The following is a 20,417-nucleotide window of genomic DNA, read 5'->3' as shown; positions in this document are numbered from 1 at the left end:
TTCTCTACCCCATCATGTATACCCAGACCTGGTGTGCCTTCCAAGGTTCCATCTTGTATGCCTCACGCTACAGATCCGAAGCCTTCAATGGATCCCTACTGTCCAGATGTTATTTCTCACTATACCCTGAAAATATACAAAACTTTCCAGCCTCTTTAACTTTGCACAGTTTCCCCACCACCATCACCTCTGCCCCACCCTAGGTCAGGAATGCATTCCTTCCAAGCCAGCTAAAGCTCCACCATCAACATGAAGCCTTCCCTAATGCTCATTAGAATGAGAGAGGCCCTTTGTCTCTTTTCACACTGTCCCCTTCTCTGCAACTTATATCAACCATCACATGGGCCGGACCACACTCTACCCAGTTGGCACCAATTAATGGGTTGGCTTTTTATCTCTCCAACCAAACTAAGCTACTCAGGGGACAGACCACCACTTCTACACCTCTAGACTCTCCCACCCTTATCCCCTACTGGTCTATGTCTTGCATAGACTGGCATTTGCACACAGTTTAGGGATACCCATAGTCCAAACACTCCTGCATTCTGACTCTCCAGCCCCATTCTTCAGCTAAGGCACCTCCCACACATACAGACAGCCTGCTCTCTATGAAACCCTTCTGCCCATCCAAATCCCACATCTGGGATCCTCTCCACTCCCCAACTCCCAGGCTTCTCACATTGCCCATATCTGTTCTGGTGCTACCACAGCCTTCTAGCCAGGCCTGTCTACCGCCCAGCACACCTCCCCTCTCACAGCCATTCCCTGGCGGGGGAGGCACCAAGCACCCTGGAGGTGAGTGGCTATTGGGTATCTTCCAGGCTGAAGTGGGGTGGTTATAAGAAAAGGAGCTGGGGATTCTCTGTCTCTCTTCTCCCTCTCCCCCGCCATACTCCGCACTTTAATAACAGAGTAGGGGCTCCACGTCTGAGGGCCGCATACCCACGTCCAGACGAACATGAAGACTCAACCTAAGCAAGTGTTTAGCCCCACTGATGAGGAAAGAGGGGACACTGAGTGGAGCCAAGAGAAATGTGGGACTAAAAGAAGCCCAACCTCTCAAACCCTCGACGTCCTGAGCAGAGAAGTGCCGGCGTGGAGCTACTCCCTCTTTCGGGCAGGAAGAGTCTGCGTTACAAGTTATGAGGCTCTTTATACCGTGCCTGGGGTTGCGCTTCCTGGTCTCTTACAGGAAGACCGATGCCCCGCAGGAAAGGCCGGTGTGCGCACTACAGCCAGACGGCCAGACTCCTAACAGCAGCTCTCAGACTCGGGCTGGGTAGAGGGGCCCACAACACCAGCACCTGGGTCTTCAAGTCAGCTATCCTCCAGCGCAGGGCAGCGGCGCGGCGCGAAGCCCCGTCCCCGCCCCCCGGTGCCGCGCCCATTGGCTGGGATCCTCGTCGACCCCGCCCAGCGATCGGCCCTCCTGGCTATAACGCATGCGCATAAGCCTACCGCAGCCGCCGCCGCCGCTTCAGCACCAGAGCCCGGACAGCGGCGCCGCCCACGGGCATGGACGGTGGTAGCGGCAGCAGCAGCAGCAGCGATCCGGCTCCCGGCCCGGGTCCGGAAGAGGAGCAGCAGCCCGAGGGGGAGCCTTTGGCCCCAGATGGCAGCTCCCCGGACAGGTAGGGGCGGACTGCTCCGCATACCCAGCTCGAAGACCTTCCCAGAACCCCCGCCCCAGGTATCCCCCGTAGCCGCCATATGCCGCCCCATTCATTCCCCACCCCCTCCCAGAGCCCCTTCCTGCACCTCCAGACTCCCGGCCCCCTGGCCACGCCCTCATTCTGCCGGGTTAATTTTCTCTCTCCCTAATACCCTCTACTGTCAGCTCCCTTCGCTCTCACCACCCCCTGGACCAGCCCCACCCACTATTCCTACCTTACCTCTAAGGCTCCCTGTTACCCCGCCCCTCCGGCCTCCAGAGCCCCTCCCTCTAGGCCCTGCCCCCGCGTCTTCTCAGTTAGCCCCAAGCCTGCAGTGTCCTCAGTCCGGGTTCCAAAAGCGTGTCAATGTGCTCGAGAATGCGCGGGTATTGTAGACGGGAGGCTCGCCAAGGTATGTGTCCTGGGGAAGGCAGACACTTGGCTGCCACGCTGGGGTCTGTCTTTGTCCATCACTGTCAGTCTCCAGTCTGCCCGGCATGGCCGGCTGCGCACGTGTGGGCTCGAGTCCCCGCCTGTGGCAGCCACCTGCACTCATTGGAGGTTCTGGGTGGTCAGGCTCTGAGGCTCAGGCCACCGTCGCTACCGTCCCTGAAGGAGCACCAGGTTGGTGGGACAGGAGGAACATTTTCCCGCTGAGGGCCCAGATCTTGTTGCCTCTCCTGTCCCTTTCCACCATATGTGTGAGGGAACAGCCCAGCCAGGTAGCAATATGGCGCAATTTCCGTGCCCTGCCTGGTCTACCGACCCCAAAATCTCTTTCCTGACATGACACTGCCTCTCTTTCCAGCCTGGACTGAAATAAGAATTCTTTGGGAGCAAAAGCAGAGGTGGACACATAGTCTCCAAACTGCCCCAGTTAAAATGTACATTCTGTACCTCAGAGTGAAAAGGAGGCCCTACAAGCTAAGAGAAATGTTTTCTTCTCTCTATTGTTAACAGTTCAGCCTGGGTAGATTTAGCCACCTTTCAGTCTGAAAGGCACAGAACTTTCTTCAAGGGGATGAGACACAGGATTAATATGTTCCCTAGACCAGGGGGCTGCCTGGGACTATGGCCTGACCAAACAGCCAAGGAAGGACAAGGCAGGGACAGTGACAGGGGAGGGCAAGGGACAGGAGCTTCCCTAGAAGGGGCTGGAGAGTCATTTGCTGCCTTGGGCATTTTACCCAGGATCAGCCCTGTCCCGTCTGCTCACTTGCTCACTTCCCCTGCACATGGAGGTCATACTTGGGCACAGGAACAACTTGCTCTTTTCTAGCAACCCCCTGAGATCTCCGGCCCCTCTCTGCACTTCTGCAGAGACCCTGGACAAATCAGGCAAAGGGACTCAGTTCAGCTGAAGAAACACAAATACACTCCTGCTGAACTAAGTAGCAATCTGGGGAGTGAATAAGACAGCACACACACATGCAGTGTTTTACTAATGCATTGACTACAGGGCAATTCGAAATAGTTCATTCTTTGTGTTCTTAAAATTACTTTTTTTTGTGAAACTTTTTTTTAATTGAAGTATAGTTGGTTTACAATGTTGTGTTAATTTCTGGTGTACAGCATAGTGATTTAGTTATACACATATATTTATTCCTTTTCATATTCTTTTTCATTATGGGCTTAAAATTACCTCTTTATTTTTCTAGTGGCATGAACTCCCCCATCTGTCTTGGCCACTCTGCCAGATCATACGGATGTCCATATGGCTATGTATCTGTGGGCTTGCGGGCATGGTTAATACACATGTACGTTTGCCCTTTACGGGGCTCTCAAGTAAGGGTTCTGTGTCTGGGGTACTATTAGCCAGGCTCTGACTGCTGTGACTTTGGCCTTGGGTGAGGCCTGTGTCATCACTTTCCATTCCCCTACCTGCCTGCCCCAGTCACTTGGCTTATAGGCCAGTGGGTCCAGGGAGGCAGCCCAGGAAGTTGCTCATCCCATGGATCTGAGTGAGAATGAAAGCCCCCTGGGGAGGCAGGGCCTGGAGTGCTTGACTCATGTTATTACCAGGTCTCCAGAGAACAGGGCAGCAGAGGTTGCCAGGAAAAAGCTTTTATTCTGAGAAGAGTTTGGCTCTTCTCCTTGGGAGGGTTTAGACAAAGGCCCAGTTCTACAGCAGTCAGAATGAGGAGGGTTTCAAATTCTGCCACAATGACAATGATGAGCACAGTCAACAAGGGTGAGATCTGGGAGCAGCTGATCCTAGTCCCCTGGAGAGGGATAGAAGAGATTGAGAGGAAGGGGCTGGGGCCAGGGAGGCCCCAGTAGAAGGAAACCAATGGTGGAGGCTGGAATCTCCCTTGAATAGGAGCCAGCTAAGGAAAAGGGAGTTCCTTAAGATTACCAAAGGAGGTGGCTCATAAGACTACCAAATCCTATGAGACTTGGTAAACTGGTTAAGGGGGAGTGTTCTTGTTCTCTGGAGTGCTGGCTTCCCTTAATGAAAAAAAACTGACACTCCAACTGAGGGCCTGGCTCCTAGGACAAGCCCAATGCTCAATGAATGCTCTAAGGCCATGGGCCGCTGAAATAGGCACCATGGCTGCCCCTCTCTCCTGACTCTGGAAGGCAGGTCCTACTCTAAAGAGGGAGAACAAGACTAATGGAACACCTTCATGCCTTCAGGATCCAACCCAGACCCAGCACAGTGCCAAGTACATGGCAGGTGCTCAAAAGAAACCTGCAAAATGAAAATCTTATAGAAGTAGATGTCCACACTCATACACATAAACCCAGGTCATTTTCCAGGCTTCCCTTTGGCTCATGGTGATGGCCCCATAAGGTCTTTTATCTGCCAGGACACTATGTCATTAAATTTATGGGGTCATGTGAGGCCTTGCTTGAGAACAACTTTAGTCAAATTCCTATTTTTCTAAATGTTGAGTTAGTTTCCAAAAAAAATCAGTGATCTAAATCATGAGACAAATTCTGATGCAGTTTTTGGATAACAAAAATAAAAGTACTTATAATTATATATGTAGTGAGATTCTCAAGGTGTGAGAAGTTCCCAAATGGAGTAATCTGAGGTGACTAAAGAGGTCAAATTGTAAATATAAATATACTTCTTAAACTATACGCTCCCTGCAGCACTGTGGGAAGAAGCAGGAAAGCAAATGTCTTCCACATGCTCCACACCAGGCACCTCACAAATGTTAACATCAGTTAATTCCCATAGTAAACCTGAGGAGGCGGGCATTATCTTCATACCCTCCCTCAACAGACAAGGATACAAATGCTCCAAGAATTGTGTGTCTTTCCCAAGGCCCTGGAGCTAAAGGATGATGGAGCTAGGAGCCCACCTCCACTGCTCCCCCATTTTAGTCTCAGCATGAGGGTTACCCTCCAGCCCCTGACTGCTCGCCAGCCAGCCTTCCGGGACAAAAAAGTGGAACTTGCCTATTATTTCCAATTCTACTACTTGATCTCTGGGCAGAGCCCAGCCTCCATGGGCAATATCCACTTGCCACCATAGCCAGGGCTCTGGCCCACAGTCCCTTCAGCAGTGCAGCAAGCAAGACTGAAAGCCAGAGTTGGCTCGGCATAGAGCTGGCTCTCTCAGGGAAGCTATGCAAGTTCCAGCAGGCCAGGTGAGCCCGGCAGATGGGAGGAAGACTTCCTGGCCAACCCAGAACCCCTCAGGCAATCTATTCTTTGGCCATCTTCTGTCCTATGTCTGGCAATCCTGCCACTGGGGTGATACTCCATCTCCCCCTGCACCCAAGGAGTGGGGCTGGGACCATGCACACAGAGTGCTGTTCATGAGTAATTTGGAAAGAGGAATCTATTGCTGACTCCTCCCTGGCAAACTCCTCGGGGGTCCCAACTCCCTCTCCCAACTGTGTACACCCTTGCAAAGCAAACCGTCTGCCCCAAGGCCCAGGGTTGGTGGAAGGGCAGTAGTTGCCTCTGCCAAGCTTTCCCTGACTCCTCCTCCCCCAACAAGGTTGGACCCTCCTCTGGGCCCCTTCAGCCCTCTGTGACTTTCTCACTCACAGCACTCAACATGCTGAACCTTCCCCATCTCCCACCTACCATGAGTGCCTGGAGGACAAGGACTGGGCCTTATTCGTCCTAGCACCACTCTTAGCAGCCTGTCCAGCACTCAGCATTCATTCAACAAGCATCCCTGGGGCACATTCTGTGTATAAGGCACTGCTCAAGGCACTGAGGACACACAGATGAACAAATGCATCAGGCCCTGGTCTCCCAGAGCTCACATTCCATAGGAGAGACAGGCAGTAAACATGATAATATGTAATATAATGTCCAGTTGTGGCAAATGCTAGGAAGAACTATAAAGCAGGCAGGGGGATAGAGAGCTGGTGGGTGATTATTTAGAGAGAGTAGTCAGGAAGGGCTTCTCTAAGAAGGTAATAGTTGAACTGAGACCAGAATAAAGAGAGGGTGTGAGCCATGCAATTATCTGGGGAGGAGCATCCCAAGTAGAGGGAGGAGAAAGTTCAAAGGCTCCAAGGTGGGAACAAAAGTACAGCAGGTCTGACAAGAGGATGAAGAGACAACTACAGCAGAGAGAGCATAGGATTGCAAGTCAGAACTAGGTTCAAGGCCCAGCTCTCCACGTCTCACTGAACCTCAGTTTTCAAATCTATAGAAGAACAGAAGTACTTCCCCTGGAGAGTTTTTAAAGGAGTAAGTAAGATCATATAACGTGTTTTTGGTGCATGGACAGATGAGTGAATGAGACAATTAACCCCAAAAGGTAGGCTAGGGATGTAGACCCAGAGCCCCCACCCTCCTCACCTCTCCCCAGGACTAGTAACAGAACAACCTGAGCCCCGTCTCCTCGTCGCAGCTTCCTGAGCAATGCTGGGGGGTGGTGTGGACCACCACTGTCCCCCACCCTCATTTTCCCTGTCTCCTCTCTCCCCAGGTCCCAGAGCAAGGCTGTGGCCCCCGAGGCCAGCCCAGAGAAAAGCTGCTCCCTCCACAGCTGCCCCCTTGAGGACCCTTCCATTTCCTCGGGACCCCCACCAGCAACTTCCACCCTCCAGCCTGTGGGCCCGTCCAGCCCCTTGGCCCCCTCCCACTTCACCTATCCCCGGCCACCACAGGAATACCGGGGGGGCAGCTCCCTGCCAGGGCTTGGGGACCGGGCAGCACTGTGTTCCCATGGCTCCAGCCTCAGCCCTTCCCCAGCCCCCTCACAGCGTGATGGGGCCTGGAAGCCGCCGTCTGTGCAGCACCATGTGGTCAGCGTCAGGTAAGGAGGGATCCAGTAGCCTGCCAGCTGCCCTGGAAGGTGGGGCAGGGCTTAAAAGTGGGGCTGACCCCCTGGGCTCCGGACTCCTTTACTAGGAGGCAGCCCAGGATGTCTCCTGCTTCTGCTGGAGGAGGCAGCCTGGATGGAAGAGGAAGGAAGGGTTGGAGCTTGGGAGCAGGAAGGCCTAAAAGGATTAATGCCATCTTCCTCTGTCCCCCACTCCACCCCGACCTCCCACCCTACAAGAGGACTCTGACAAGCAAGTGTCTTTTCTTCTCTTCCACAGACAGGAACGGGCCTTCCAGATTCCAAAGAGGTAAGCCTGGGTTTTCTCTGGATTCCCAGCGGTGACCAGCCTGGTGCCCAGTTTAATGCCACCATCCTTTCTTGGTGGCTTCTAAGCTCACCCACTCCCTGCTACCGCACCCAACACCAGTTCACATGGGATCTCTTCCTCTTTCCCAGCTATTCCCAGCTGATTGCTGAGTGGCCAGTGGCCGTGCTGCTGCTGTGTCTGGCTGTCATCCTCCTCTGCACTCTGGCCGGACTCTTGTGGGGCCAGCTACCCGACTTCTCCAAGCCCTTGATGGTGAGGGGCCAAGGGGAGGGAGAAGGCCCCCTAGCCTTGCCGCTTCAGCTCAGTCTGGGGCAGAAAGGTGGAGTGGCCCAGCTGGGAGTGGAGTGGCAGTGGTGGGCTCTCCAGAGAGACCTGGGGAGCTGGTATAGAGGTGATACTCGTGTCCAACAATCCAGGCAGGCAGGCTGGCCCTCCCTGCTTCAGGGACCTAGAGGGGCAGAGCTGAGAAAGGAGGAGAATTCTCCATCTGCCTCCCTGATCGTTTCTGCCTTCCTCCCTGCAGGGCTTTGAGCCTCGGGACACGGACATCGGGCGCAAGCTAGTGGTCTGGAGAGCGCTGCAGGCCCTCACAGGTCCCAGGAAGCTGCTTTCCCTTTCTCCAGACCATGAGCTGAACAGGTAATGGGGTCCCAACTTTCCACTGTTTGGGAGTGGGGGATGGGGGAAAGGAACAAGGTCTCCAGAGAGAAGCTAAAGGTAGGTCAGAGGGCCTTGCTGGGGCCCCTGCACAGTGATGTCTGGCTTTCTCTGAGCACCCTGCCCCTTGATGGCACCTGGCATAGATCTTCTCTCTACCTCAGCTCAAGCCCCCTCACCACTCGGAGCCCTGCACCCTGGAGCAGTGCCCAGGAGGGCATGGTCCGGCCTCAGAGGATGGTGGAACCCCTGGAGGACAGAGGGCAGGAGAGTTTCTTCTGCGGCCCTCCTGGTAAGCTGCAGCCTGGCCAGTTCCTGGCTTTAATGGTGTTTCCCGCCACTGCCCCCCTCTCCAACTACTAAAACAGGAGGGCCCAGGAGAACAAATGTGGGCAGACAGAAGGGGAAGGAGACCAGCTGGTCACATTCAAGCCAAAGAAGTTGGGTTACAGCTGGGAGGACAAGGAAGGTCTCAGGTGTCCTAGCCTGTTAGGGTCAAGCTGGATGGGGGTGGGGCACAGAGGAGAGAGGCAGGCCCAGGATCAGGCCCAAGTTTCAGGCTCCTGAGATTCTGAACTTCATATGGCCCTGGGTAAGCATCTTCCCTTTGGTGGGCCGGGGACCTGGGGCCAAAGGGCTGAGCTCCGGGGGGGGCGGGGGTGTGTTGCAGAGAAGAGCTATGCACAGCTGGTGTTCATGTCCACCTCAGCGGGCAGCCTGTGGAACCTGCACGCCATTCATTCCATGTGTCGCATGGAACAGGACCAGGTGAGCTGGCTGGGGAGGTGCCAGGGGATGGGGGGGTATCTAGGGGCACAAGGGACCTGATCATAAGGAAACATAGCTGAGCCAGGACTTTCAGGCCAGACTGGGGAAGAGCATTCCCTGCTTAGAAAATTACTGCAACTCTGCTGAGAGGCTCCGGGTTAGGGTGGGGAGAGAAGAGTCAGCTGTTTGCAGAAAAGCCAAGACACAGGTGCTGGAAGACAGACCATGTAGAGCCTGGGGACTTTCAAAAGGTCCTGAAAAGAAGCCTCAGGAGCTGTTGAGGAGCCCCTGGTCCAAGGCCCCCAGCTCCCATCGACCCAAGCAGTGCCAATCCAACCATGCTAGCTGGAGAACCATGTACCATAATATCTGGATAAAGGTTTGCTACTGAAAACAGTGTGAACATCACTGAGTAGCCCAAGCCACTCACCCCACTCAAGGGTATCTGAAGGACAAAAAGACACTGGTTGAGAACATGTGCTCTGAAGTCAGATGCCTGAATTCATGGCCAGCTCTAATATTCCTTAGCTGTGTGACTTCAGGCATGTTTCTTAACCTCTCAGTGCCTCAGTCTTTGTATATATAAAATGGGAATAATAATGGTATGGCCCTCATAGGGATGTTGTGACAATGAAACAAGATAGAATTTGTAAAAATACAGCATAATGACTGGCAATAATAATCACTCAGTAAATGTTACTATTGTCACCAAGATCTCAGGCCCAATGCCACATAGCCGGGACAGGGTCTCTAATTCCCAGGCTGGCACTCTCTGTTACTACACGAGATGTTGTGAAGGGTGGGAGAGAAAAACGGGCATGAGTTCTGGAAAGGAAACAGCTCTGTCCTTCAGAAGGTTTAAGCAGACCAGTGGACAGAGGTAGGGGCTAGGGTTTGGCAGTGACCTTTATCCTGGAATGTTTTGGCCTCCACTTTTCTCACCATTTGTTTCCAGTTCCCTGGGCTTTTGGCCCTGTTCCATCTGAGGCTGTCGCTTCCACTCCTACTCCTGGCTCAGGCAGTGCCAAGTTGGGGCATATGACCTGCAGGGGCCCTAAGGGCAAGATCTCTCAGGGCAGCACTCCTGACACTCCTTTGATGTAGTCAAGATGTAGCTGCTGGAACCTGGGCCTGATCAACCAGGTTTTGCTGAGCTGTCAAGATACCTCTCTGTATCTGTCCTGCAGACTGTAAGGAGGTGAGAGGGCCTCAGGCAGCGCTGGGGAAACCTGGGCCCCCACACTGCCCCTGAGCTCTCTCCTGCTGTGTGTGCCCTGCAGATCCGCTCCCATACCCGCTTTGGGGCTCTGTGCCGCCGTACGGCAGCCAACGAGTGCTGCCCCAGCTGGTCCCTGGGCAACTATGTGGCCGTACTCTCCAACCGCTCCTCCTGCCTGGACACTACTCAAGCTGACACAGCCCGCACGCTGGCCCTGCTGCGGGCCTGTGCCCTCTACTACCACCGCGGTGCCCTGGTGCCCTCTTGTCTGGGACCCGGGAAGGACAAGCCCCCACACTGTGCCCAGGTTCCCACCAAGTGCTCCCGGAGCAGTGCTGTCTACCAACTCCTGCACTTTCTGCTGGACAGGGACTTTCTGAGTCCCCAGACTGCTGACTACCAGGTGCCCTCCCTCAAGTACAGCCTGCTCTTCCTGCCCACCCCAAAGGGTGCCTCCATGATGGGCATCTACCTGGATCGCCTGGTTGCTCCCTGGGGGCTCTCTGACAACTACACATCCATCACTGGCATGGACCTGGGCCTTAAGCAGGAGCTGCTGAGGCACTACCTGGCCCAGGATACGGTATACCCCTTGCTGGCCCTGGCTGCCATCTTCCTCAGCATCGCCCTCTACCTGCGCTCCCTCTTCCTCACACTCATGGTGCTGCTCGGGGTGCTGGGCTCCCTGCTGGTTGCCTTTTTTCTTTATCGAGTGGCCTTCCGGATGGCCTACTTCCCCTTTGTCAATCTGGCGGCCCTCGTCCTGCTGAGCAGCGTCTGTGCCAACCACACCCTCATCTTCTTCGACCTGTGGCGCCTCAGCAAGAGCCAGCTGCCCTCCGGGGGGCTGGCGCAGCGAGTGGGCCGCACCATGCACCACTTCGGCTACCTGCTGCTGGTCTCGGGCCTCACCACCGGCGCCGCCTTCTACGCCAGCTACCTGAGCCGCCTCCCGGTCTTGCGCTGCTTCGCCCTCTACATGGGCACGGCTGTGCTGGCGCACCTGGCGCTCACGCTGGCTTGGCTGCCCTCCTCGGCCGTGCTCCACGAGCGCTACCTGGCGCGCGGCTGTGCGTCGGGGGCGCGGGGCCCGTGGGGCGGCAGTGCGCCCCGCCGATTGGCGCTGGCGCTGCACCGGCGGCTCCGCGGCCTGCGGAGGGCGGCCGCCAGCACCTCGCGCCTGCTCTTCCAGCGCCTCCTGCCCTGTGGCGTCATCAAGTTCCGCTACATCTGGATCTGCTGGTTCGCCGCGCTGGCGGCAGGGGGCGCCTACATCGCCGGCGTCAGCCCGCGCCTGCGGCTGCCCACTCTGCCGCCGCCCGGCGGCCAGGTCTTCCGGCCCAGCCACCCCTTCGAGCGCTTCGACGCCGAGTACCGCCAGCAGTTCTTGTTCCAGCAGCTGCCTCAGGGCGAGGGTGGCCACATGCCCGTAGTTTTGGTGTGGGGCATCCTGCCCGTGGACACCGGTGACCCCCTGGACCCTCGCAGCAACAGCTCAATGGTGAGTGACCCGGCCTTCTCGGCCAGCGGTCCTGAGGCCCAGCGCTGGCTGCTGGCACTCTGCCACGGAGCACGGAATCAGAGCTTCTTTGGGGCCCAGCCGGAGGGCTGGTCCACGTTGTGCTTCGTGGAGGCCCTCCAGCACTGGATGGAGAGCCCTAGGTGTGCCCGCATGGGGCCTGGCCTCTGCTGTGGCCACTCAGGCTTCCCCTGGGCCCCCCAGCTTTTCCTACACTGCCTCAAGATGATGGCTCTGGAGCAAGACCCCGAGAGCACCCGTGACCTGGGACTCCGCTTCAACACCCAGGGCAATCTGGCCGCCTTGGTCCTGCAGTTCCAGACCAACTTCCAGTATAGTCCCGACTACACCCAGGCCCACCACTTCTACACTGAGGTCAGCCACTGGCTGGCAGCAGAGCTGGGCAGGGCACCTCCTGGCCTCCGCCGGGGCTGGTTCACGAGCCATCTGGAGCTGTACAGCCTGCAGCACAGCCTGAGCACCGAGCCTGCTGTGGTGCTGGGCCTGGCTCTGGCGCTGGCCTTTGCCACACTGCTGCTGGGCACCTGGAATGTTCCTCTTAGCCTGTTCTCCGTGGCAGCTGTGGCAGGCACCGTGCTGCTCACTGTGGGGCTCCTGGTTCTGCTCGAGTGGCAGCTCAACACTGCCGAGGCCCTCTTTCTTTCTGCTTCTGTGGGCCTCTCGGTAGACTTCACTGTCAACTACTGCATCTCCTATCACCTGTGCCCACACCCTGACCGCCTGAGCCGCGTGGCCTTCTCACTGCGCCAGACCAGCTGTGCCACGGCAGTGGGGGCTGCAGCTCTGTTCGCAGCCGGTGTGCTCATGCTCCCTGCCACGGTGCTGCTCTATCGCAAGCTGGGCATCGTCCTCATGATGGTCAAGTGTGTCAGCTGCGGCTTTGCCAGCTTCTTCTTTCAATCTCTGTGCTGTTTCTTTGGACCAGAGAAAAACTGTGGGCAGATCCTCTGGCCTTGTGCCCACCTGCCGTGGGACGCTGGAAGTGGGGAACCTGGTCCGGAGAAGGCAGGCCGCCCACGACCAGGGCCAGTGGGAGGGGCACCCGGGTCCTGCTCAGAGCAGTATGAGTTACAGCCCCTGGCACAGCGCCGGAGCCCCAGCTTTGACACCAGTACAGCCACCAGCAAGCTATCCCACCGGCCTTCAGTGCTCTCTGAGGATCTACAGCTGCATGATGGCCCCTGCTGCTCCAGGCCTCCACTGGCCCCTGCCTCCCCACGGGAGCTGTTCCTGGACCACCAGGCAGTCTTCAGGCAGTGCCCAGCCCTGCAGACCTCCTCACCCTATAAGCAGGTTGGCCCCAGCCCCAAAACCCGGACCAGGCAGGACTCCCAAGGGCAGAAGGCTGAGCCAGTGCAGCCCTTACCAGAAGCCCCAACCCACTCCCCCAAGCCCCAGCCCCAGGTTGTGGAGCCTCCAGATTGTCTCTGCTCCTCAGCCAGCACCCTGGAGGGGCTCAGCGTCTCTGACGAGACCTGCCTAAGCACCTCTGAGCCAAGTGCCCGCGTGCAGGATTCCGTGGGTGCCTCCCCAGAGGATGCGGACGAAACTGAGCCAACAGTACCTGAGCGAGGCCACCTGAATGAGAAGCGGGACACCCTGTGGCTGGCACTGCGGGAGACTGTGTATGATCCATCACTGCCTGCCTCCCACCAGAGCAGCTCGTCCTGGAAGGGCCGTGGGGGGCCAGGGGATGGCAGCCCTGTGGTGCTGCCTAACAGCCAGCCAGATCTGCCAGACGTTTGGCTGCGCAGGCCCAGTACCTACACTTCAGGCTACAGTAGCTGAGGGAGGCCCTGGGAGGCTGGACTGGAGCACAGAGCCTGTCAGGGATGACACTGCAGGGGCAGCACCAGGCTGGAGCCTGCTGGTGTTTCTCCACATCAGCATGAAGAAGGCTCACCCTCCAGCTGTGGATTTCCAGCCTGCCAGATGATCCAGCCTTGGCCTGGGCTGCTGCTTACTCCCCACATCTGGAGGATTCAGTGGGGAAGGTCTTTGGAATGAAAAGCCAAGCTCTCCTCATGATCTGCTGAGGGCTCATCTGCCCCCACAGTGCCAACCAGGACCCACACTGTGGAAGGGGGAAAACCAGATGTGTACCTCTATGTATTAGGCAAGGCTGACCCAACCCCCATGCCAAGTGGCAAGTTCAGTGAGACTAAGGGACCCAGTCCTTGGGACCCTGCAGGGACACCTCACCAACCAAAAGAGCCCTGGGAAATCTCAGCACCCCCCTGGGCCTCACGCCTTCCAGGGGTTCTTTATCAGGATACTTCTTTCTCTTTGGGGAGCTTCTCTGGGCCAGAATTGGGCTAAGGCCTCTGGCCTGAACTGCCCTGCCCCCCTCACATTCCCCAATCTGACCAGAAATTTGTCAAGGCCAGACAGAAATGGCTGCTGGGAATGAAGCTGGAGGAGGACGGTCAGCCTCAGAGCATCCCTAAATTGCTGGATGGTCCCTCACAGGAAGCTGCTCTGGCACGGAAGAGTCCTCTCCCCTATTAACAAATAGGAATCCTTTATGCCCTGCATCTTTTCTTTAACAGAAAACTCTTCCACACCCATTGTTTCCTGGGAATATCACCATTTCAGTATGGGGTAGCCTGCAGTTGGCCCAGTCCTTTTGCCCCCGATTTATAGGTAAAGGTGTTGAGACTAGTAAGGTTAAGTAATTTACACAAAGCCACATAGCTAGTAAATGGCTGAGCAGGTTTCCTGACTCACTCCACCACAGCTGCACTCTCCTCCTGGCTGCCTGCCCCAGGGACATTGGCCTGTGCCTGTCTTGATCTTTCACCTGTGACATTCTCTAGCAACCTGCCTTGCACGTGTTGCTGAGTAAACTCCCCTCCCTCCTCCCTTTGGGCCTCCATCTCCAGAAAGAGCCCCAGTCTGAGCATGCCTGGATTTCCTCCCCAATTCCCCTTTGCTTCCCTCCAGCTCCAGCTGAGATGCCTACTATCCGGGAGGCATTCAGGCTGATCTGATTCCCAGGGTCAGAGTCGGGACATATCCCTTCCAATGGCCACTGTGTGTGGAAAGCCCCTGCCAGGAGAGGCATTGAGGGCAGCAGAGGTTGAGCAGAGTTCAGTAAAGGCAGGAGCTCAGGCCTGCCCTCTTTGGGAGTAAGTCTGAAGCTATTCCCTAGGTCAGGATCCCAGCTTCTAAGGACAGATCTCTCTGGGGGCACTCCACAGACCAAAGGCTGGCTCCCTCTCCCCAAAGTAAAGTGTCTCTCTGGAAGGTTTTATCCCGCATGAGAGCTCATGACGCCTGGAGCATCAGCAGTTTCACTGAACACCAACTCTGCAGACAGCACTGCAAGGGGACAGAGCTGCGGAAGGAAAGTTGAACATCTGCCCTTAAGGAGCTCACCATCTAGCTGAGGAAACAGCTCACACATACATGCAGGCTTCAGTGGGTCACTGACGGCACCAGGCCGTGCTGAGGGCCATATGCCTGTCACCATGAGTACTGCTGGAGCTCAGGTACCCAGAACTGGTAACCAGGAAGGCTTCCTAGAGGAGGAATAACTTGAGCTGGGCATCAGAAGTCCAAGTATCTCAGACTGGAAGGGACCTTAACAATCATTTATTTCAGCAGTTTTCAAACTTTGAAGCCCTAGGACCTTTCTTCAAAGAATCCTTATGTGGACACACAGGATATAAAGCAGATAAAAAGCAGCCACTCTGGTGGGCACTGGTGGGGGCAGTACAGAGCCAAGTCAGCCTCACTTTCTACTGCGCCTTTCATGGGGCCCTGGGGACACTTCAGGCTCCTGGCAGCTCCACAGAATGTGGTATGAAAAACACTGATCCAGGTCATTTTATGGTTGAGCATCACAGAGGGGAAGGGGTTTTTCTAGGATCAGTCTGTGGCAGAGCTGGAGGCAAATCGGGGGGTGTTTTTGTTTTGTTTTGTTTTGTTTTGTTTTTCCAATATTGTTGAGACCTACCTCCAACTCCAAGGAGCCCGTGAGAAGTGGAGCAGAAAGCCCAGTGACATGGGAGTTGTGGAAGAGACAGAAGACCACGGGCAGGAGTGACAGTTACGTCAACTCCTTTGCACGATAAGTAAATGAAACCCATCTGACTCCTGATACCAGGAAGGAGAGGCAGTGACTAGCACCTAACCTGGACCATCTCCCTGGAGGTCTGCTGGGACCTCCTTCTCTTCATGTCCGAGTAAAAGTCAGCCTCTCTGTCCTGGCTTCTCTACATCATGGACTGGATCCTTCTGTATTCTCACAGCCAGACTGAGAGAGCGCTAGTCTCAACTGGGACCATCAGCCAGGAGGACAAGGGAGCTCTTCCTCCTGAGCATGAGCAGAAGTCGGGCCTTGACTCAAGACAGTCCAGCATCTTAGTTGCCTCTCAGTGATTCACCATGGCTCTTCTGCCCCATGTTGTGGGAGGGCAGCAGGGCCCTGGACCAAAAGAACCTGCTCCCCTACACTCTCTTTCATTTCTTGCAGGGAGAGACACTGATGTCTGGGACTGAAGCTTCAAAAACTTGGCCCAAACACAACCACTGAAATGTTTGAGAGTATATGAAGGGGTGGGTGGGGTGGGCATCAAGGATCTGGGTACAACCGAGGGCCCTCCTTGGGGATTTCTGGGCTCCATCCGTGCAGGCCATGGCCACACAACCCTTCAGGAAGGCAGATGAGCCAGAGCAGCTGAGGTACCGACTGGATTTGTTCTTTACACAGCCAGGCCCAAAGGACTGGAAGAACCCAGTGGTAATCTAAACCATCACCTCATACCTAGAGTGGCCCAAGCCGACAGCAGGCATCCCACCCACACCAGTGGATCATCTAGCCCTCCTCTCTAGCCCCAAGTTTGGAAAGCAGGATGTGAAGCATTTTCCATTTCCTTTGAGTTTTAGCAGATCTATTTATTATCATTATGGGTGGTTACAGTGAGTGTATGGCCCTCAACACACATATGGGGAGAGGCTTGGACAGATGCTATGAGGCAGGCAGGGGAAACCAGCCAAAACATTCATGCTTGCTCTGGAGCATTCAAGAAATGGCTTCTTAACACTGAGACCCTCCTTTAACACTCTTTTGGGACTTGAGGTCATTTCTCCTATCTGTGCCACAGATTCATGAACTCACACCCAGAGATGAGTGTGTGTGCTGTATGTTTTAAAAATGTAACTTGGTGTAGTTTGTTACTACAGGAAAACTCATCCTTCCATGGCTGTGGCACTTTGGGGACAAGGTTAGAGACTAATTTGACTGGCAACATCTTAGATTTTACTGGCAGATGGCCTATCCCATACCATGATATGAGGCAATATCTCAGCTTGAGCCTGATTCTGAAACAGACATCTCACAAGAGATTTATAAGCCAAACATCCTCAGCCCCCTCCAACTCATTCCATCCTCTCCCGGTGCATGACAAGACAGGGAGGCAGGGGAAGGGTATCAGGAAAGAGGACACACTGGGGAGTTTCTGATCTTTTCTTCCATGGTGGGCTTATCTCAGCTTTTGATAATACACGTGGTCAATGACAAGCTCTCTGGCCCCCACGCCATGCATCAAGATCCCCTTTGCTTGGGGGTAGAAACAACAGACATCCCTCACCCTTGTTCACAGGGACGACAGTAACTGAAGGTGTTGGAGGTGTTTACGCTTAAGAGGAGAAATTGTAACTCAAATCACTGGGAAGATGAGAAACAAAAGCCACTGTGTGATATGTAAATGACTGGCTGTCCCAAGCCACCCTGTGCTGAAGAGCCCTGGAAGGACCTTGATAAACTTATCATTATCATCAGGCCTCTGTGTGATTATTCACCTTATACCTCAACATAGGGAAAAGGTCAGCATTTTAATCAAATTCACAAACATCAAACAAGAGTTTCAGGATTGCTAAAGAAAACCACTCAGCTGGGCAGACTGATGTAGATTGGAATTCATGACCACCAGTCTCAACCAGAGCCTCATCCCTGTCTAGCTCGTCTCCATTCTAGTTAATGGTTTCCATTCTTTGCAATGATCATTTCATACTTTCTCTATCTGCCTCAAACATCAGATGCCCTTCACCACCCCATGCCCTCACTTTCAGTAGACGAAAAACTCATTCTTTAAAAAGAAAACTGGAGGCATCAGGTTGAAATTACTTCACCTTCAAGGCATCAAGTCCCCAACTTACCTATCCTGCTCCTGCTGGCTTCTCTCCCCCTCCCTTCTATTACAAAGAAGGAAGCAGTAATGGCCCCATCAATGGCTCCACACACTTTGTATCAGAGGTCTTCAACTAGGGCTTGCATTCCCATAAGGACGTGAACACTTTCTAGAAGGTAGGTGGCTATAGATAGTTTTAAGGGAATCAATTTCAAGAGTTTCCTTCATATGTTCACTCTCCACATACTGATCAGCCTAAGAAGGAACCTAAGGTCAGCCAGTTCTCCTTCCCAACTTGCACTTTCCCGGTTGACTCTTCCTTCATTCTGCTTCTACTCTGGCACCTCTCTCTGCAGTATAAAAAAACAAATAAAAGGACACCTCCTTGGCTTGAGGAAGTCCTGGAGAGAGCAAAGCCAAGAACATCAAAATACTATTATAAGTGTATTCCATATGTTCACACATATATTCATATGTGTTCCATCCATCCACATTATAATTGCATTCCATATGCTAAGTAGAGACTTGGAAAGTATATATATATATATATATATATGTTTTAAATACCCAAATTGAACCTGTAGAGATGAAAACTAAAATTTCTGTGATTAAAAAAAAAGTCATTGGATGGAATCAACAGTTTCAACATTTAAGAACAACAGATTAGTGAACTCAAAGACAAAACAATAGAAATTATCCAAAATGACACACCAAGAGAAAAAAGTTTAGAAATGAATAAAGAGCATATACAACAGTCAGGAAATGTGTCCTTTATACCTATTTAAAATAATGAAATAACTTAGGCATCAACTAAAAATGAAGTGGGTATATTTGAAAAATATATATTTTGTGGGGGTACAGGAACAAGAATTTGAAGATGCTACTCTAGGTACCACCTTCCTTACCCCTTTCTCTATGACTTTGCTCATTTGGTCATCCCATCTTCCTCCTGAAGCATCCTCTTCTTCCTCTCAGCTGGCTCATTCCATCAGCACATGTATCCACTATTATCTACAGTTACAAAAATCCCTTCCTTGACCCCCACAACCCACCTCCAGTTGCTGCCCAGTTGCCTACTCCATTCACAAACTCTCTTCTGCACCTGCCATCTCTACTACTCCCACATCTCTCGTGTACTCTTCAGCCTGTTCCAACGTGGTTTCATTTCAGTCTCTCCACCAGAATTCCTCACCAATGACTTCTTTGTTGCTAAAATAAATGGATCCTTTTTAGTTCTTATCTTGCTTGCCCTTTCAGTTATTTTCGATAGTTTACCACTCCATTCTTCAGCAGTTTACCATTTCCTCCTTCTCAGTTTCTAGGACACCACCCTTTTATTTTGTTTTCTTCTCACCTCTCTGGCACCTCTTTATCAGGTTTCCTGGCTGGCACCTTCTTATCACTGCACCTTCTAAGTACTGCTTGTCCCTACCATTGGTCTTAAGGCTCTCTGTACACTTCTTCCCGGGGTGATCTCATCCAATAACATAGCTTTAAATACATACATATACCCATGACTCCTAAGAGGAAATCTCCAACCCAGACTTTCCCCTGGGTTCAAAGCTTGCATTTTCACCTGCCTACTTGACAGCGCCACTTCAATGTCTCAAAGACATTTCAGATTTACTGTGTTCAAAACTGAACTCTCAATCTCTTCCCAATACAAAATGATGACTCTAGCCACACAATTATTCAAGCTTGGGAGTCATCCTTAAGCTCTCCCTCCCCGTTATCCCTCCTTGCCCCACATCCAATCTAGAACTGAGTCCTGAGATTCTACTTCCAAAATCTGTCTTAAATATGTCTGCCTCTCTCCAGCTCTACTACCACCACCACCATCATGGTCAAGCCACCATCATCTATCACTTGAATGATTACAGTAGCCTTCCAACTGTCTCTTTAATTCCACTCTTGTTCCCCTTCAATCCATTCTCCATGGATTAGCCAGAATGAGCTTTTTAAAACATAAATTGAATGACACTCTCCTGCTCTAATACTTTAATGACTTCTAATTACTGTTAAGGAAAAAGTCTCTTTACCTTTGGCCTATAAAGACTGTCATTCAACTTCTTATCTCACCAGCGTTATGGGTACCATTCTCCTCTCCTCTTTTAGTCCCTCTAGGAAAAGCCCATTCCTGCCTTGGGACTTTGCATTTCTCCTAGCTCCCCGATTCTTCATCTGATTACCTCCCACTCATCCTTTATTAGTCAAACATCATCTCAGATGTCTTCCCTGACTCTGCACTTTAAACTAGATTTCCCTGCTTTTCTCTCTCACAGCACATTGTACTTTTCCCTCATAGTTTTACTACAGTTAGTAAATATTTTTTCCCCAGCTTAACTGATATATAATTGACGAGTTTGTGTGATTATTTGCTCTTTCCTAGATTGTAAACTCCAGGAGGGCAGAGCCCAGGTCAGTCTTGGTATTTGCTGCTCCCATCTCATCTGCCCACTGAGTAGTGGTCTGGCACAGAGCAGGTGCTCAATACATATTTACTGGGTGAAATGAATTAGTGCATTTTAAGTGGTGGAGAACTCTGCCCTGTTCGCTAGGAGTAGCTTTGAATCTCAGCTTAAGTTCTGGATTTCAGGTATTTCAGCTCACAGGCACTCTCCAAACTTAAGCTGCCACTCTCCACCCTGTAACGTGTAGTTTTCCGCCCATCCATCCCTGTGCTCCTGGCAATCGGGCATCATGCAATATCCCTCACAATCACAGACCAGATAGAGAAGGATTGTGACATGGACTCTAAACGTGACGGCGTTTGCGTCCCAAGGGCGGAATATGACGCCAGTGGCTCATAGCTCCATTGAGGCTGGCAAAGTGCACCACTCCTCTCCCCCGCCCAGACCTGGGGGGCGCCCACACGGA

The 20,417-nt window shown here is 53.2% G+C and overlaps 2 protein-coding genes across 3 annotated transcripts in view; one reads left to right on the top strand and one right to left on the bottom strand.

The window, feature by feature from the left end:
- The window catches only part of CCDC9B (coiled-coil domain containing 9B), a 34,070-nt gene extending 23,184 nt beyond the window's left edge, over nucleotides 1-10,886 (bottom strand). The window contains exon 1 of one of the 2 annotated variants that reach the window (XM_064485735.1): nucleotides 10,807-10,886. The gene's annotated coding sequence lies outside the window, so the exon portion shown is untranslated. Of the gene's footprint in view, nucleotides 1-10,755 lie in introns of both variants that reach the window. The other variant, XM_064485734.1, reaches the window with a different exon arrangement.
- On the top strand, nucleotides 1,403-15,984 carry DISP2 (dispatched RND transporter family member 2). Its single transcript, XM_031453305.2, has 8 exons — nucleotides 1,403-1,631; nucleotides 6,556-6,885; nucleotides 7,172-7,201; nucleotides 7,351-7,474; nucleotides 7,746-7,861; nucleotides 8,044-8,171; nucleotides 8,550-8,647; nucleotides 9,928-15,984. The coding sequence occupies exons 1-8, from the start codon at nucleotides 1,516-1,518 to the stop codon at nucleotides 13,192-13,194; spliced, it is 4,209 nt and encodes a 1,402-aa protein (XP_031309165.2). The 5' UTR covers nucleotides 1,403-1,515; the 3' UTR covers nucleotides 13,195-15,984.
- Nucleotides 15,985-20,417: the final 4,433 nt, after the last annotated feature.

The sequence above is a fragment of the Camelus dromedarius genome, chromosome 5 (genome assembly GCF_036321535.1).
Source record: "Camelus dromedarius isolate mCamDro1 chromosome 5, mCamDro1.pat, whole genome shotgun sequence".
NCBI classification, from domain to species: domain Eukaryota; kingdom Metazoa; phylum Chordata; class Mammalia; order Artiodactyla; family Camelidae; genus Camelus; species Camelus dromedarius.
Note: the sequence above shows the minus strand (reverse complement) of the source record. Positions and strands in the feature narration are given on the sequence as shown.

Excerpts from the sequence above, each read along its gene's own strand:
- DISP2 (XM_031453305.2), top strand. The coding sequence starts at position 1,516 with ATGGACGGTGGTAGCGGCAGCAGCAGCAGCAGCGATCCGGCTCCCGGC. Across the intron at positions 1,632-6,555 it reads GATGGCAGCTCCCCGGACAG|GTCCCAGAGCAAGGCTGTGG; the intron begins GTAGGGGCGGAC and ends CTCTCTCCCCAG. Across the intron at positions 7,862-8,043 it reads CCAGACCATGAGCTGAACAG|CTCAAGCCCCCTCACCACTC; the intron begins GTAATGGGGTCC and ends TCTCTACCTCAG.